Here is a 15,052-nt window from a genome sequence, read left to right as displayed (position 1 = left end):
TGTAATGATTCGTCAAATTGCTACGTCGTGAATTGAGAAATAGCGTCGTTGCCTACTGTTCCTTGAGGGGAACACTAGAAGATGCCTCAACAGTCTGCAGATCCACATTCGAACCCACATCGACCTCCACATTCGACAGTGACCATTGCATGCCGATGTAGGAGTCGCTAATGAGCTTCACATTGACCCGAGCAACACCCGCCATTGTGACAGATGACGAACCCGCAAGAGTCGAACCAGGGAATTTCACCAGTGAGCGAACAGTCAGTGGACCGTTGTCATTCTTGTCACCACCACGACGGGAGCCGGCACCACCAGCCTTGCTGCTGCCGTTTCGCTTGGACGCCGGAGGCCATGACACGCGCTTCAGCCCGAGCAAGTCCCCGTCAGCCCCGTCCGGCCTTGCGCTGCACGCGACCAAAAAGTAACCCTCGGTTTGCGGTTTGGGGAAGCGAGGGGCGTAGATTCGATATTCTGGGTGAGTAGCTAGGTTGCGCCGGGTGATAGACACAGTCATGCCCTTAGAGGTGATCCCGGCGACCGATAGTGAGATATTGGGAAGCTGCGAAGTGGCACGGCTGAATTGTGGTGGCAGGTTCAGCTTTTTGATCAGGGCAGTGATCGAGGATGTGGATTGAGATGACAGTGCAACCAGAGAACTTGGCAGGCCGCGCGGTGCCTTCTCCACCTCCACACTCGGGATAATGGACAAGGGATGATCCTCAGGCCACCGAGCAGATTTGATGCATTGCAGGAGAGTCATTAACATTTGGCACGCGGGAATATAGCCCAGCTCGGCCATAACGTCGATAGATGCCTGAATGATACGGATACCTTGGTCTAGGACCGATGTCTGATCACCCACATAATCGGAGATAGGAAGATCGATGCGCGACATGTATGCTTGCAGGAGCAAGAAGGCCTTGACATGGGGGTCCCACATAGGAACATCCCCCATAGAATCAATAGAGAGTGGCAAATTTTGGGCCAGCTCGGCATTAATCAAGTCTTCATTGTGTCGGACTGGCAGCTCATCGAATTCAGTGGCAGAACACATCCAGCTCAGGACGTCCTGGAAAGTAGGCTCCCGCTTGGCATGCGACATTAAGTACCGAATAGTCTTGTGCGACAAGTAGTAGTAACTCATTATCTTGCCAAATGGGGTCGAGTCGACCTCGCCGGTAGCAGAATCAACCAGAACACAGGAGCTTTCCGCCAGGTCATCAAGTGACTTGTCAACCAAGTCAATCATGAAGTCCTGGGCGATGGACTGAGCAGCCATGGTGTTCTGCTCTTCTGCCGAAATCTCAAGGCCATAGTAAGACGGATTCTTGTGGAGTCGACGGAAAAAGAAAGTCCATGTCAGATAATCAAGTGCATCTTGTTTGGTCCCAATGGTCCCAGCGGACACCTCGGCGGCCAAATGGTTATCCAAGACCTTGTGCAAGGTTGACTCCACGGGGAAACCAGTATGGAGGAAATGCTTGTAGAATGCCTTCTTGGAATCTTGAGTGAAAATCCGAGCAATACCGGAGTTGTCAAATTGCGGACGTCCAGCACGACCGAGCATCTGCAGGACATCGGTCAGATCCATGTCCCGATAACCTTCAATTTTGGCATCGAAAAATTGAGTCCCTTTGACCACCACAAGATGCGCTGGCAGGTTGACACCCCAAGCCAGCGTACTGGTGGCGACAAGAATCTGAATCTTATTATTCGCAAAAAGTTCTTCCGATAGCTGTCGATCGGATTCAACGAGACCAGCGTGATGCAAACCAATACCGAAACTGAGTGCCTCTCGCAAAGCATCATCCTTGACTCGTGCCAGATTTAACTCCAGGTCATCCTCCGACATGCGGACAAAACGGCGAGGATTATCTTCCATGCCGCAGTAATTGATCAAGTCCTTGGCGGTAAGACGGGTTTGGCGACGGGATGCAACAAAGACAATCACAGGCTTCTCGGGTGAGTGATTCTTGATCGCTAAGAATGTTGGCCGATTCATGGATTGCATCAACGGGCAGAAACCGCGCTGTTCCGGAAACCCGTCGATGAAGATCTCTAATGGGACAGGACGAACGGAATGTCGGAAATTATACAGGCCCTCCTTGACACCAAGCCAATTCGCAAGGTCAGTGGCATTGGCACAGGCCGTCGACATACCCATCAGTCGAACAGACCCCTTAGACTGCGAAGCGATGTAGTTCATTCGAGACACGATGATCTCCAGAATGGGACCACGGTCACCACCCAGGAGATGAATTTCGTCAATGATGACAAGGCTAACCTTCCGAACGTAATCACGGGTCTGCCAACTTCGCGAGATACCGTCCCACTTTTCAGGGGTGGTAATGATGATATCGGCATCCCGGATCGTTCTGGTATCCGGGGTGTTGTCACCTGTCAACTCCACAAGTTTCAGTCCCATGGGCCCGGTAAGGCGTTTGCGCCAGTCCTGGACACGTTCGCGGACAAGGGCTTTCATGGGCGCGATGTACACGACTTTCGAGCCCGGCTTGTCACGAAAGGCCCACCACATCGCTAGTTCAGCTGCCACCGTCTTTCCACTACCGGTAGGGGATCCAAGAAGAACGTTGGCCGGTGTGTGGTATAGTAGGTGGAATATCTGTGTTTGCATTGGGTTGAAGAACTGGAAGCGTTGACCATAGAGTTCCTCAAGTATCGGGTTTTGCAGAGCGGATATCGGAAGTGGCTGGAGATCCAACAGATCAGTGTAGACGCTTTCTGTGTCTGGGCGGATCAAATGCTGGAAAGACACCGGGCTTACAGTCTCCGCACCAAGCCAACGATCGGATATCACTCGAACGTATATCTGGCTGGGCAGTGGGTCGGTCAACGGAATCGTGAAGTTCAGCTCGTGGTCATCGTAGAGCTTCTTGCGGCTCAGAATGAAGTATTCATGATGATAGATCTCGGAGGTCTCGGAGTTTTCGACCCAAACCCAGAACGACTCGGAAGCTCCATGATGACGGTCATTCCAACTGAACTCCGGGTAGATGGAAAGGCGAATACGGAGAACGTCCCGGTTGAGGGGCGCTATCTCAGTTTCGACGCTCAGTGTGGGGAAGTTGTCCAGAAGCTTTGACAGCACCTTGCCCAGTTTGTGATTGTGGACAAGTTGGCCGATTTCGGCTGGGTCCATCTCTCGCATAGATTCGATGGACGAGGTCGGGAGCCTCTCATCCAGATTCCGGAGGACTGGCTGAGGCAAATCGAACTGGTGGAATGGGTGGTCGAAGGGCCAGAGCTGCTTCTCGATCGATTTGCACATAGACAACAGCACTTGGCATTGATAGCCCCATCTTCGATTCAGCGCAATCATGAAGAGAGATCGGCAAATCCGAGCTGCGTTCTGGGCGACATATCCAGTGTCTGAGACGAGTGCGAAATCCTCGATCTTGGCGCGGGAGATGTATGACTGTAGCAGGATATTTGTTTTCGCATGGGGTGAATCATTCCCGCCCTCAACCTCGGTCTGTGCAACATCGTCTCGTAGTCGCTGTAGCTCCTTCGATTCGTTGTCCCGAGATTGGATATTGTCGAATTCACCACTCATGCTGATCATTTTGAGGACATCCGCTTCACCTGCACGAGGACGCATCATCTCATTAAAGATCTCGATGCTGCTTTGGAGAACATAGTACTGGCTGGCAATACGTCCAACGTCCTTGGCTTTGAGGTCTTCTGTCTTTTCATTAAATATGATCATCTGGCTCTTTTGCAGGGTCCGTGCAGCCTGGATAATCAGTTCACGCCGTCTCTGGACTAACATGGGATCATCCCGAAGCTCAGCAAACTCAATTCCGTAGTTTCGTGGCTCGCGCTTCATACGGACGAAGAGATATGAATAGCCAAGCCATTGTACGGCTTCTGGAACGGAAGTGACAGTTCCGAGAGAGATTTCGGCATTGAGATTGTCGACAAGTCGACTGGAGAAACGAGACTCGATGGGTTGCTGGGCAGTCACGGCTGACAAATAGTGATGAAGCTTGTCGTGGGTCGTACATATGAATCCAATACCAGTGTCTTGGAACTGGGGACGACCCGCTCGACCGAAAATTTGCAGCACGTCGAGAATGCTCAGATCAACAAACTTACCCTCCTGTGGGTTGTAGAGCTGAGTGCCCTTGATGACTACTGCAGCAGCTGGCAGGTTGACACCCCAGGCCAGTGTAGCTGTACAGCAGAGAACCTTGATAAGGCCCTCCGAGAACATGCGCTCCATGAGATTCCGGTCACTACGACTCATGCCTGCATGATGCGTTCCGAAACCGCCAGCAAAGAGGTCTCGAAGCTCTCGTGCACGAGCATGTTTCATATCACGTAGTGCGGAAGAGTAATCTTCGTGATCATGGCAACTGAACAGATCTTCACATCCGTCTTCCGCGGCCATTTGTTTTAACATACGGGCCGTCATGACGGTGTCCTTGCGGGAATGCACAAATACCATGACCTGATGCCCTCTCTCGAGCATGGCGCGGACCTTTTCATACGCGACCACATCAATGTTTTCTCGAGACTGCTTGGTACCTGGCTTGCCTTTGACGCCGATGAAATGTTGTTCCAAGGGGACCGGTCGAAAAGAGGAGTCAAAAAAGAAGAGCCCGGCCATCTTGTTGACTTTCAAGAAATCGGCGACATCGACGTAGTTCGGAAGAGTGGCTGAAAGGCCAACAATACGAATCAAGGACTGCGTACTCTCCACCTGGCGTTGAGTCCGAGCTACCAGAGACTCGATCACAGCTCCTCGCTCATCATGGAGCATGTGGACCTCGTCAATAATCAGCAGTCGCACCTTTTGGACCAGCTCAGTATCTCCAGTGCTTTTGCGCGTCACAACATCCCATTTTTCAGGGGTCGTGACAATGATCTGGGTCTCTACGATTTCCCGTTTGGTCAACTGCATGTCACCAGTCAACTCACGAACTTGGATTCCCAGCCAGGCAAGACGTTTGCCCAACTTCTCGGTGACTTCCGCTGCCAGGGCCTTCATTGGAGCAACATAGACAATCTTGAAGTCATCGACCTGGACTGTGAACTCAGTCGCGTCCGGTTCCTCCAAGGGGTTGGGAACCGTGTTCTTTCCAACGGCATTGAGAATCGTCAGCATGGCGGCGTCCGTTTTACCGGCACCGGTGGGAGCGCAGATGAGCATGTTCTCGCTGGTTTTGTATGCAACCTCATAGAGTAAGCTCTGCATCCGGTTGAGAGTTTTATATCCTTTAAAGGTTCCCCGACATAGACCATCCAGGCCGGAGATCTCCACCAGCTTCTGGTCCCTCGCCAGTGCCCCGACCTTGGAAGCAGGGATTTCGAACTCGGTATATTTGGGCTCTTCAATAGTTTTGCTGCCAACAGGAAGCCCATATTTCTTCCCACTGGCAGAAAGCAAATTTCCCGAGCTGTGGGCTTTGAAGACGTGAGGGTAGTGAGGCTCAGATCGGGTCTGTGCCGGCATCAACTGTGCATGTTTGTGCTCAAAGTCTCGCTGCCACAGTGCCTGCTCTCTCTCCGCCCGCGTCTGAAGTCTTCCCGCTGCTAGTCCATCCGTTTGTGCCTCCACTCGCTGCGGCTTTTCAGACAAAATCTCCGGCCGGTGTGCAATGAGCTCAATGACCAAGTCTAAATCGTCGAATCCAACAATCTCCGCCAGAGACATCTGCAGTTCGGCATCGTTGCTATCGGCAGCTAGCGTAGCGATAATCTGGTCTGCCATTTCACCTGCATCCATTCCTGAGTTCCGGGCAGCCACATGGTAGCACTTGCTCTCCAGCCAAAGTCGGTCGTAGGAATCACCCGTTTGCGGGAGGGGAACACCGTTCAAGTCGTCGAATTCATCCGTCGTCTCATCGTCTGAGCTGATAATATCCCAGACATCATCGATCGTCCCAGGGGAAGAATAATCATCGTCAATATCGAAATCTATATCACTGCCGTAGCTGATCGGATCATGAGACAGCTCTTTCGGGAGCTTCAAATCGGCGATGGCCTGACGCATCGCCGCGAGTTGCGACAGCCATTGTGCTTCGGTGGATGAAAGGCTCTCCATATTGGCCAAAGACGAGCAGCTCACAAGGGCCTGAAAGGCGTAAGAGGGGAGAGGTGAGAGAAAGAAATCGTCCTGACGCGGGGTGTAAGCCGGGCAGTAAGACCGGGGCGGTGTGGGCTTCGGCAGCCTCAGGCCGTCATGCGGAGACCCTGTTCCATCAATCGCGGGTTATCAGGAGTCGGTGATCTCAGCTCGACTCTCCCTCTCTCCCTTCACTGCCCCCCTCTGCAGTTGACCCTCGGTGAACAATTCTACTGCCTGATATCACAGCCCGAGACCTGCAACTACCGCCCGATATCTTTCGCTCCTTTGGCCCCGTCACCGCTTGTTCTTTGTGCCGAAGTACTTGTGCTCGCCGCCACCATGAAGATCTTCTATATGGGCGTACGTTCTATGATGGAGAAGGCGCTTGTTCTTTGGGTTCGGACCATTCGCGCTGACATTTGAGGTGGTTCCCAGGTTCTTCGGAACGATTCTCAGCCCGCTCTGCAGCTATGTGCGGAGAAGGAGCTTACCAGGTAGGTGTTGAATGCCCGACAGATAGACCTTCGCAGACAGAGGGGCTAACTATAACCAGTTTCTCCCGCTTCACCCGCCAGAAGTATGTATACCTTTACACCCAGACTCGATCCGTTCACGGTATTAATCTGCCATGGTGTTCGCAGCTACGAAGAGTTCCTGCTCCTCTTTTGCCGCACGGTCGCTGAGCGCACGAAGCCCGGACAACGCCAGGACGTCGAGGAGAAGTCATACACATTTCACGCATACGGCCGGACCGAAGGCGTGGCCGGTGTCATTGTTACTGACGGTGACTACCCCGCGCTGGTGGCACATCAGCTCTTGTCCAAGATCGTGGATGAGTTCCTTGCCAAACACCCTCGCACATCCTTCTCCGACCCGTCCCTGCGCGAGAATGCCTGCCCCCTACCGCAGCTTAAGGAATACATTGTCAAGTATCAGGATCCAAGCCAGGCCGACAGTATTATGAAGATCCAGCAGGAGCTAGATGAGACCAAGATTGTGTTGCACAAGACGGTATGCGATAAGCTCCTTTCACGGATATCCAAATGGGACTCGAGTTGCTGATGAATTTCTACCAGATTGAGAGTGTGCTGGAGCGTGGCGAGAAGATTGACTCATTGGTTGCTAAGAGTGACGGATTGTCCGCTCAGAGTAAGATGTTTTATACCCAGGTAAGCTACCAACCTCGAAATCCGGCACCCATTCTAGGATCATTGCTAAGTTCCTCCACAGGCCAAGAAGCAGAACTCGTGCTGCGTGTTGATGTAGGCTGCTATCGCTTGATGAGGAGGACTTGGGGTCCGCTGGAACCATGGATCAGCCACAAGAGTCCAGTCCTACAGGTCCAATTGAACTGCGGCTCCGTCCAACCGACGAGTACTGCTTTGTTCTCTGGGTTCAACTCTATTCGTGTAATCAAACTTCGAAGCTACACATGTTCTGCTATGCCCTGGATTTACGGTTGCCTACGGAGCTGATGTCTACCATTTCCTCTCATTCTGTTTGGTTCCCTCGTTACGGTGGTTGACCTGGAATTGCATAGTTTTACCGCGGCACCACGCGAGCATTCTTGGTAGAAGGTGCTGGCAATGATATTTCTGTTGACGATGACCCAAAATCAGTTGAATTTTAGAATCATATCCACCGAACTCTACATCATATCGACCATATTCCATATTCGTGCAGCCTCCAGTGCTGTGTAGATGGCTCTCAGATCAGTGAATCTTCTATCCTCTCTCCTTCCCCAGTGTACCATGTTTCTTCGTTTCCGCCTACCTTTTTAGGTTCCCGCGTATATTCATATTTTCTTCTGTTTCTTCGGCTGAATAAACCTGATATTGCACCCAATAGGGGCCATCTACTCCTGTTGGGTGGCTTTATAGTATTCCGTATAGCCACACTAGATGTAGCTGTGGCCTATTATCCCCAATATCTGCGGTCCCTACTCCACTACCAACATATTCCAAACTGTTTGATACAAAGCACATCTCAAAGAAATAAACAGCGGAAAATTCTTTGCACCCTCAACGCCCCGTAAATGTCGTCCCAAAGTGAGCTTTCTCAAAGTCTGGCAATGCCCATTTCACCATCCATTCACACTTTAATACATCCTGTACAGCTAACCGCTTTTCAGGCTCAAAAGACAGCATCAACCGCAGCATATCCATAACAGCAGCTCTCTCCTCCATGTCAAACCCCGGGATACCAGCCTTCTGTCGAGGGAGTTGAATGTGCTTCTCAAAGCGGTCTTCCCAAGGCCTCAGATGCCGACCTTCATTTGGTTCCCCCCTTTCATCAAAACATTGGTGTCTCGCCTCCCATTTCTCCCACCACCCTAGTGGCAATTTCCCTAAAGTATCAATCTGCTCGGCTGTGATATCGTCAAGTGTGGCCAAAATGTCCTCGAACAAGGAGCGCTGGCCGAGTATTATCCATATGGAACATGCGAGAGTCCAGATGTCAGATGAGAAGGAAAGGCCTCGTTCTGGCTCAAATCGGGCTTCGGGCGGCACAAAGGAGAGGGGGGCGTGCGAGTCACATCGACGCTCTTTTGAGGGTCTATATGCCTCTCCGAAATCACAGAGCAGGACCTTGGATTCCGAGAGGGAGAATTCCTCTGAGGCCTTTCCAAGCCAGATTGGAGGGACGGCACTAGTTGGAACGTTAGACTCAAGGGGTTGACCGTCAAGGCGAACAACGGGCTCTGAAGCGGGTGAGCCGTATTTCCCGTATAGCTGCTCGATTGAGAGCTGGTCAAAATCGGCCGGAAGCTGCAGAAGGATATTTCCGGTGTGAATATCTAATATAGGTAGCGCATTAGCATATGATTGTAAAAACTAGAAGGCATGAGAACTAACCTCCATGAACAACTCCTTTAGCATGGACGTACTCGACAGCTAGTACGAGTTGCACAATAAGTGAGTGAGCTGTTCTGGCGTGAAAGATTCGTTTATAAGATCCATCCTTCGCACCGGAGACACTGCACATTGCTAGGGCTGTTACGTAGCAAGGGTGAGTGCCATTAGGGCCGTGGAGGACGAATCTGTCATGGATAGACGGTATCATTGCCCTCCCTGGATGATCAAGCAGGGGAGGACGATTGAGAGAATCGAGGATATCAACCTCTCGAGTGTTTGACTCTGCCGTTCCAACCTTGACTGCCACATATTCATTGGACTGGTTGTCTCGGCAGAGCCAGGTGGTTGAGTAGGTCCCGTAGCCTAGTTTGTGGACTACTTGGTATCGGGATTGAAGAAAATCACCTATTAGTATAGGGTGATATCCACCAGGCTGGTACTTTTCAAGCCTCTCGACTTCTTCGAGCGGCACGTATTTGAAGTGGGATGGATCAAAGTCTGCGCTGGATGTGAAGTTCTTGAAAGCCATGGCCGGCCTGAAGGCAAGTCCATCAACAGAAGGTTTCCAGAAATAGTGATGCGATGAGGGCAGTGTCTGGTGAAGATAAAGTTGACTCATGTGACTTTGTTGATGAGCCCAGAGTGAAATCCGTGGCCTGATCATTAACCTGATCATAGTGGTCATTAAAGCAAGATGTGAGAAGGAAGCTATCTACAGTGCGAGGTATCTCATATAAGTGGGTTAGTCATGTGACCCGCACACGAACGTATAGATATACTAAGATATTAGGAAATACTAAGATATTAGGAAAAAGGAGGGTTCCTATATAGGTTTTAAGGGATATAGTTATCTTACTATTTATAGACATTGAGGATAATTTTAGGTCGACCTAGAGATTCTCCACTAGGCAGAAAGCGAGCCTAAGATCATATAACTACATATTTAGGGGGGAGATTAGCTCCTATCCACTTAGCTCTTCTCTTTCCTCCGGATCATTGGAATTTTACATAGTCAATCTCTATCTACTAGTTTTCTGATCACTACTAGTCTTCTGTATTTCCCTTCTCTATAGGTCTCTATCTATAGACAGGATCCCTTACCTTCCTTTCCTTCAGCTACACCTGATTCATCGACTGGTCCCTGACCTTTCCTTCAGTACCTATACAGGTACCCGAAAAGCAATAGCGAGGTGTGATCTGCATCCCTGGATGGACATATTGTCGGAATGGCGGTATGATTCATCCGCTTCAATTGAGAATCTGGGGACTTGATGATTTCCATTGGCTATGTTTACATATTTTGAATCACATGATCTGGCGCAAGTCCCCTGGTCTTGGATGATTTCATTAAACCTCTCCTCCCCTAATCGGAGAACAGGCTTTCTCTTTCCTCTACTATGCTGATTTATACGGTAATAACTCGTGGGGTTTCTTACTCCCCCTCATTATCGCCATTACTCCTAACGAGAAATTTGCCATCGGCGTCCCGTCGCCCCTGTCTTTGTCGACAATTTTCTAGACGATACGCGATGTCTACTGCTGTGCAGTCTCATGAGGAGCCTTTCCCTTTAGGCGCACAACTCAAGGGTGACTCTGGTCGAACGTACAGGATTGAAGAAATTCTCGCAGATCGCAGAAAGCCCCTGTTATGCGTGTATCGTGCACTGTATGGGTCCTTATGCATCCAGCGCTTGTGGCATCGATGCTAATCCTGGGACGGCGAACAGCGCTGATGAAGGGAGCTACATAATCAAGAATATGATCCCGGGCGAGTTTGAGTATCAGTTGGACTTGCAGAAACAACTGGCATCTTGTCCCAATGTGCGAGCGGTAGTCGACACTGTCCCAGATTTTGATTTGTTTATTTACCCATTCCTTGCCGGAGACTTGCTTCGTTTGAGCCGAAGCCCTCTATCTCGAGAGACGAGAATCTACATACTTCGATGCGCACTGCGTGGGCTGGCTGATATGCACGAGCGAAGCGTTCTTCACAACGGGAAGCTTAAGCGGCCCCAATGTTGTTTTCACACTACTGACTTCAAACAGATATTAAACCCAACAATGTTCTTGTTGACTATGGTGAGGACATCCAGGGCGAAATGATCATCAAAAATGTTCAGATCTCGGACCTTGAGGATACCGTTCTTGTGCCACCTGGGAAATGGCTGAGAGGCCCTCTCTGTGGAAATGCTATCTGGAGGAGCCCTGAAAGTTGGTGCCGATCTCGCCAGAACCAAGCCTCAGACGTGTTTTCTTTTGCAATTGTGGTGCGCCTGTCCCTCCCATGAACCTTTTCCGTCTCACTAAATGCCAGTACCCTCTTCAGATGATTTACGTCATGCTTAACGAGATGGTTTTTCGCGTCAGCGACTACCAACTTCATGCATCGGACTCCTGGCGCTATGTTCTCCAGAGGCATATATCTTATTTTGCCGACGAGGAGGGCCTTGCTGGGTTTCTGAAGCATATAGGGGAAGATAATCCTCTTCATGGGCACTTGATGACGCTTGCCAGCAACTTCTCCTCGGGGAACCCCAGAGAACCTTTCGGATCTTGGAACTATGTTGAGCCAGAATTCAGGGATCTCGTGGAAAAGATGACGAACCTCGATCCAGCTAGAAGGATCACCGCCAAACAGGCACTTGAGCACTGTTGGTTTAGCCAAGCTATTTGAAAAGGCGTAGGGTTGAAACCTGCTACAGCGATATTCGAAGTCAGAACACTACTGTTAACCTTATATTCTCGCGAAATCTTTCACGAACACTATCTTGAAACACCCTAATATAGATTGAGGGACTGCTAATAAACCATGCCTTAGTTGTGTTGGATTGGCTATTAGTATTCAGTGAGTCAAAATGAAAGTATCATAAGTTGTGGCGACCTGGCCACGCCCGTGGTTTCTCCCCTTGTCATGCGCAACCTTTCGTCCACATCCGCCTTGCATCTACTATCATGTATATAGACTGATCTTGAATGGGTGAGCTGGTCAAACATTGACGCAAGAGGATAGCTGTTTCAAGGTGGCGGGAACAGTCTAGGCCGGGTAGGGCACAAAGTTAGAGCTCGGAGGCACGATCCCGCTTGCTCCTGGGAGCTATAATTACAGCACCTATGCCAGAAGGCGTTGGATATTGGGTAGCGGTCACTACTATGCACGTATAACTTCACAGTATCTACCACACCGTGGAATACTTGCACGATTTCCCCACAGTCATGACACCAAAGACAACCGAATATACGTGTAGTGTTAGGATCTTGACTTTGACTGGCATCCCAAGTTGTCAGATATGACGGCTTCCGATGCTGCTTCGCGCGTACACTATACAACCTTGGAACCACTACCTGTACACCTCATCACCACGCTAAAGCCTTCAACTACGTCTGGAACCGTCCTATATCCATCTCTCAATGACCATCTATTCTGCCCCTAATGCCAATAATTCCTCAAGGGAAACCACACAGCCCTTTCTATTTCTCGTTTCGAGCGGCCGTAGCCTCGGCGGTCAATTTCAGCGCAGAGGGCGCGTCTTCGCGAGGCATGTACAGTTCGACCAACTAGAAAGCCCAAGTTAGCCGACATAGTTCGCGTAGCCTATATTCAAAGAAACGCAGAGCCCATACCCGAAGTTTCGGAGACGACGTGAATTCCTCGTCGGCAAACAGTCGCATGAGCTCATCCCTAGTCTGAATCCGATACCCCTTATACCCATCGTCCGCACCACCGAAGACGGTGGGAATCTTCGCATAGTCCCACGGCTGGATGTCATTGTAGATCGCCTCCCACCCGTGAATATAGCGCTCGATAGTGTAGCCCTCGTTGCATATAACGAACCTGAAGAAATACGCTGTCAGCACCGGATGCTGGTCCACAGCGGTCACCGAGACCTACACGATAGGATTCAATCTGAGCCGAAGCATCGTGCTCAGCTCTTGCACCGTTAACTGGATACTGCCATCGCCAATGAACAGCATTGTTCGTCGGTTCTGCTGCTCCTTGGCGGCGAGAGCAGCGCCCTGGCATGCACCCAGAGAGTAGCCAATACTCCCCCAGAGCACTTGGCTGATCGCGGTCACCTGCGCAGGGAACTTGGTGCCCCAAACACCGAAGCTTGCAGTACCGGTCTCTGTCAGAACGATATCCTTCGGCCGCAGCCATTGACCCAGCATGGGCCATAGCCAAGAATGTGTAATAACCTGGTCATTGGTCTCTTCGCCGATGGGAGGTGTGCTAGAGGGAGAAGGGACAGCAGTGGCTAGGGTGATACCACGAGCGCTAATTTTCTCAATTACCTTCCGCAATACGCCCTTCATGTGAACTCCGAGATACTCGGAGTGGCGCACCTGGATATAAGTGCTGTGGAAGTCGATGCTGTTCAGCTGGGACGTGCGGTAGGTGAAACCGGCTGTGTTGAAATCCGACTTGATCGCGCCGATACTGAGGATCAGGTCGGACGATTCAACGGCTTTGGCCACTCCAGGGCTTGATGCGTCCCCAGCATAGACTCCACAAAAGCTCTTGTGGGTTTCATCCACAGCCCCTTTACCCATAGGCGCAACAAATGTCGGCACCCCCAAGACATCCACAAGATCATGTACCTCGTCGAGCACCCTATGCCGAATGGCACACCCATCGACGAGGATGATAGGGTTCTTCGCCGCTTGGAGGTACTTGAGCACGACCTCCACGACATAATCCTCTTTCTCACGGTCGTTAGGGGGGAGGGAGAGGTCGATAGGTACCTTCAGTCGGTCTCCGTTTACTTTGGCGGCGACCATGTCCGACGGCAAGGTAATATAAACAGGACGACTATGAACCCAGCACTCTCGGATGGCAGCGTCAATTTGACTGGCCGCATCGACGGGATTATTCAACCGTGCAACGTAACAAGAGATCGCAGCACTGATTTTGGCAAAAGCATCAAAGTCCCCATTACCCAGCGTGTGATGAAGGAGCATCTTGTCCCGCTGAGACTTCGTAGTCGGCTGGCCCACTATATGGATGACAGGGACGAACTCCGAATAGGCACCTGCCATAGCATTGACGGCAGACAGCTCGCCCACGCCAAAGGTGGTGACCAAGGCTCCAATCCCGTTGACACGGGCATAGCCGTCCGCAGCATAGCCTGGAAGAAAAGTAGAGTGTCAGAAGGGCTGATGCAGAGGTATTCGGTGCTATGGAGAAGAGACGCACCGGCATTAAGTTCGTTGCAGTTGCCAACCCAGTCGAGACCGCAACTGGGCAGGTAGTCGAGAGCAGCGAGGTTGAAATCGCCTGGCAGGCCGTGCACGGCGCGAATCCCAACCTCATGCAGACGCCGGAACAAGTATTCTGCTACATCGGTTGGATTGTCGATCTGCACGTTGGCAGTAGTTTCTGATGCCATGGCGTCTGACGAAGGAGGCGAGAGCTTAGATGGTGATATATATGCGAAGTATATCAAAACATGACTCGAAAACCTCAAGTGACGGGCCTGCTTTTATACCGGGTCGAGACATTTTATCCAACGTCTCCGTCTATTCCGTGAAGACCCGGCGGTTCTCGTCGGCAAGCCGCACTGTCAACAATACTGAATCCGAACGGAATGCGTGCCGAGTCCGATACGGCCCGAGAGCTAGAAATGACAATCTGACTCGGAGATAGCTCCGGAGATTTGAGCAACCGAGTGGCTCTCCGATCACGGAGCCCGTCTTACAGAATCCTGCCTTGTGCTTTTTCAAGCATCGGCGAAGCTGAGTCGATTACCGAATCTCGGTGGTGCCCGTTGATGCGCCGAGAGACCATGGCGCCGCAGTCTCGGTGTATATTACCGAGGTATACAAAGCTGGAGATATCACCAGGGATTATGAGAATGGAGTTTCATATAAAAGGGGTCGGTATGCTAAGATCCAGGTCGTTTTCGGTGTGATCTATATACCTCCTTTTCCGATCCCACCTCGCTTCGTCGTTCACGACTACGCATCGTCGACATGTCGGATGCAAATCCCAGCTTCCCCGTCCAATGGGCCATTGTGAGCAGTGAGCCGTGGGGCAGGGTGCAGCCGGCCTCGAACATGAATACCAGTAAGGACGGACCATGGTCTCGTGGCGGGAGGTGGTAGAATC

General features: G+C 51.1%; 5 protein-coding genes across 5 annotated transcripts; 2 read left to right on the top strand and 3 right to left on the bottom strand.

The window, feature by feature from the left end:
* Positions 1-52: 52 nt before the first annotated feature.
* Positions 53-6,070, bottom strand: N7459_000926 (RNA helicase SLH1; the record flags this gene model as incomplete). The annotated part of the gene is made up of 1 exon (XM_056940111.1): positions 53-6,070. The coding sequence occupies one exon, from the start codon at positions 6,068-6,070 to the stop codon at positions 53-55; it is 6,018 nt and encodes a 2,005-aa protein (XP_056804391.1).
* A 363-nt stretch (positions 6,071-6,433) lies between these two features.
* Positions 6,434-7,360, top strand: N7459_000925 (palmitoyltransferase YKT6; the record flags this gene model as incomplete). The annotated part of the gene is made up of 5 exons (XM_056940110.1): positions 6,434-6,454; positions 6,530-6,588; positions 6,694-7,105; positions 7,171-7,263; positions 7,325-7,360. The coding sequence occupies 5 exons, from the start codon at positions 6,434-6,436 to the stop codon at positions 7,358-7,360; spliced, it is 621 nt and encodes a 206-aa protein (XP_056804390.1).
* Positions 7,361-8,115: 755 nt separating this feature from the next.
* On the bottom strand, positions 8,116-9,478 carry N7459_000924 (uncharacterized protein; the record flags this gene model as incomplete). The annotated part of the gene is made up of 2 exons (XM_056940109.1): positions 8,116-8,891; positions 8,950-9,478. The coding sequence occupies 2 exons, from the start codon at positions 9,476-9,478 to the stop codon at positions 8,116-8,118; spliced, it is 1,305 nt and encodes a 434-aa protein (XP_056804389.1).
* A 1,000-nt stretch (positions 9,479-10,478) lies between these two features.
* Positions 10,479-11,623, top strand: N7459_000923 (uncharacterized protein; the record flags this gene model as incomplete). The annotated part of the gene is made up of 4 exons (XM_056940108.1): positions 10,479-10,615; positions 10,677-10,843; positions 10,996-11,216; positions 11,264-11,623. The coding sequence occupies 4 exons, from the start codon at positions 10,479-10,481 to the stop codon at positions 11,621-11,623; spliced, it is 885 nt and encodes a 294-aa protein (XP_056804388.1).
* Positions 11,624-12,417: 794 nt separating this feature from the next.
* On the bottom strand, positions 12,418-14,333 carry N7459_000922 (alpha-keto acid decarboxylase family protein; the record flags this gene model as incomplete). Its single annotated transcript, XM_056940107.1, has 4 exons — positions 12,418-12,504; positions 12,571-12,781; positions 12,839-14,072; positions 14,141-14,333. The coding sequence occupies 4 exons, from the start codon at positions 14,331-14,333 to the stop codon at positions 12,418-12,420; spliced, it is 1,725 nt and encodes a 574-aa protein (XP_056804387.1).
* Between the last annotated feature and the right edge of the window lie 719 nt (positions 14,334-15,052).

This window comes from Penicillium hispanicum (genome assembly GCF_028827665.1).
Source record: "Penicillium hispanicum strain IBT 35686 chromosome Unknown utg000001l_segment0_segment0, whole genome shotgun sequence".
NCBI classification, from domain to species: domain Eukaryota; kingdom Fungi; phylum Ascomycota; class Eurotiomycetes; order Eurotiales; family Aspergillaceae; genus Penicillium; species Penicillium hispanicum.
This window is presented reverse-complemented; position numbering and strand designations above follow the sequence as displayed.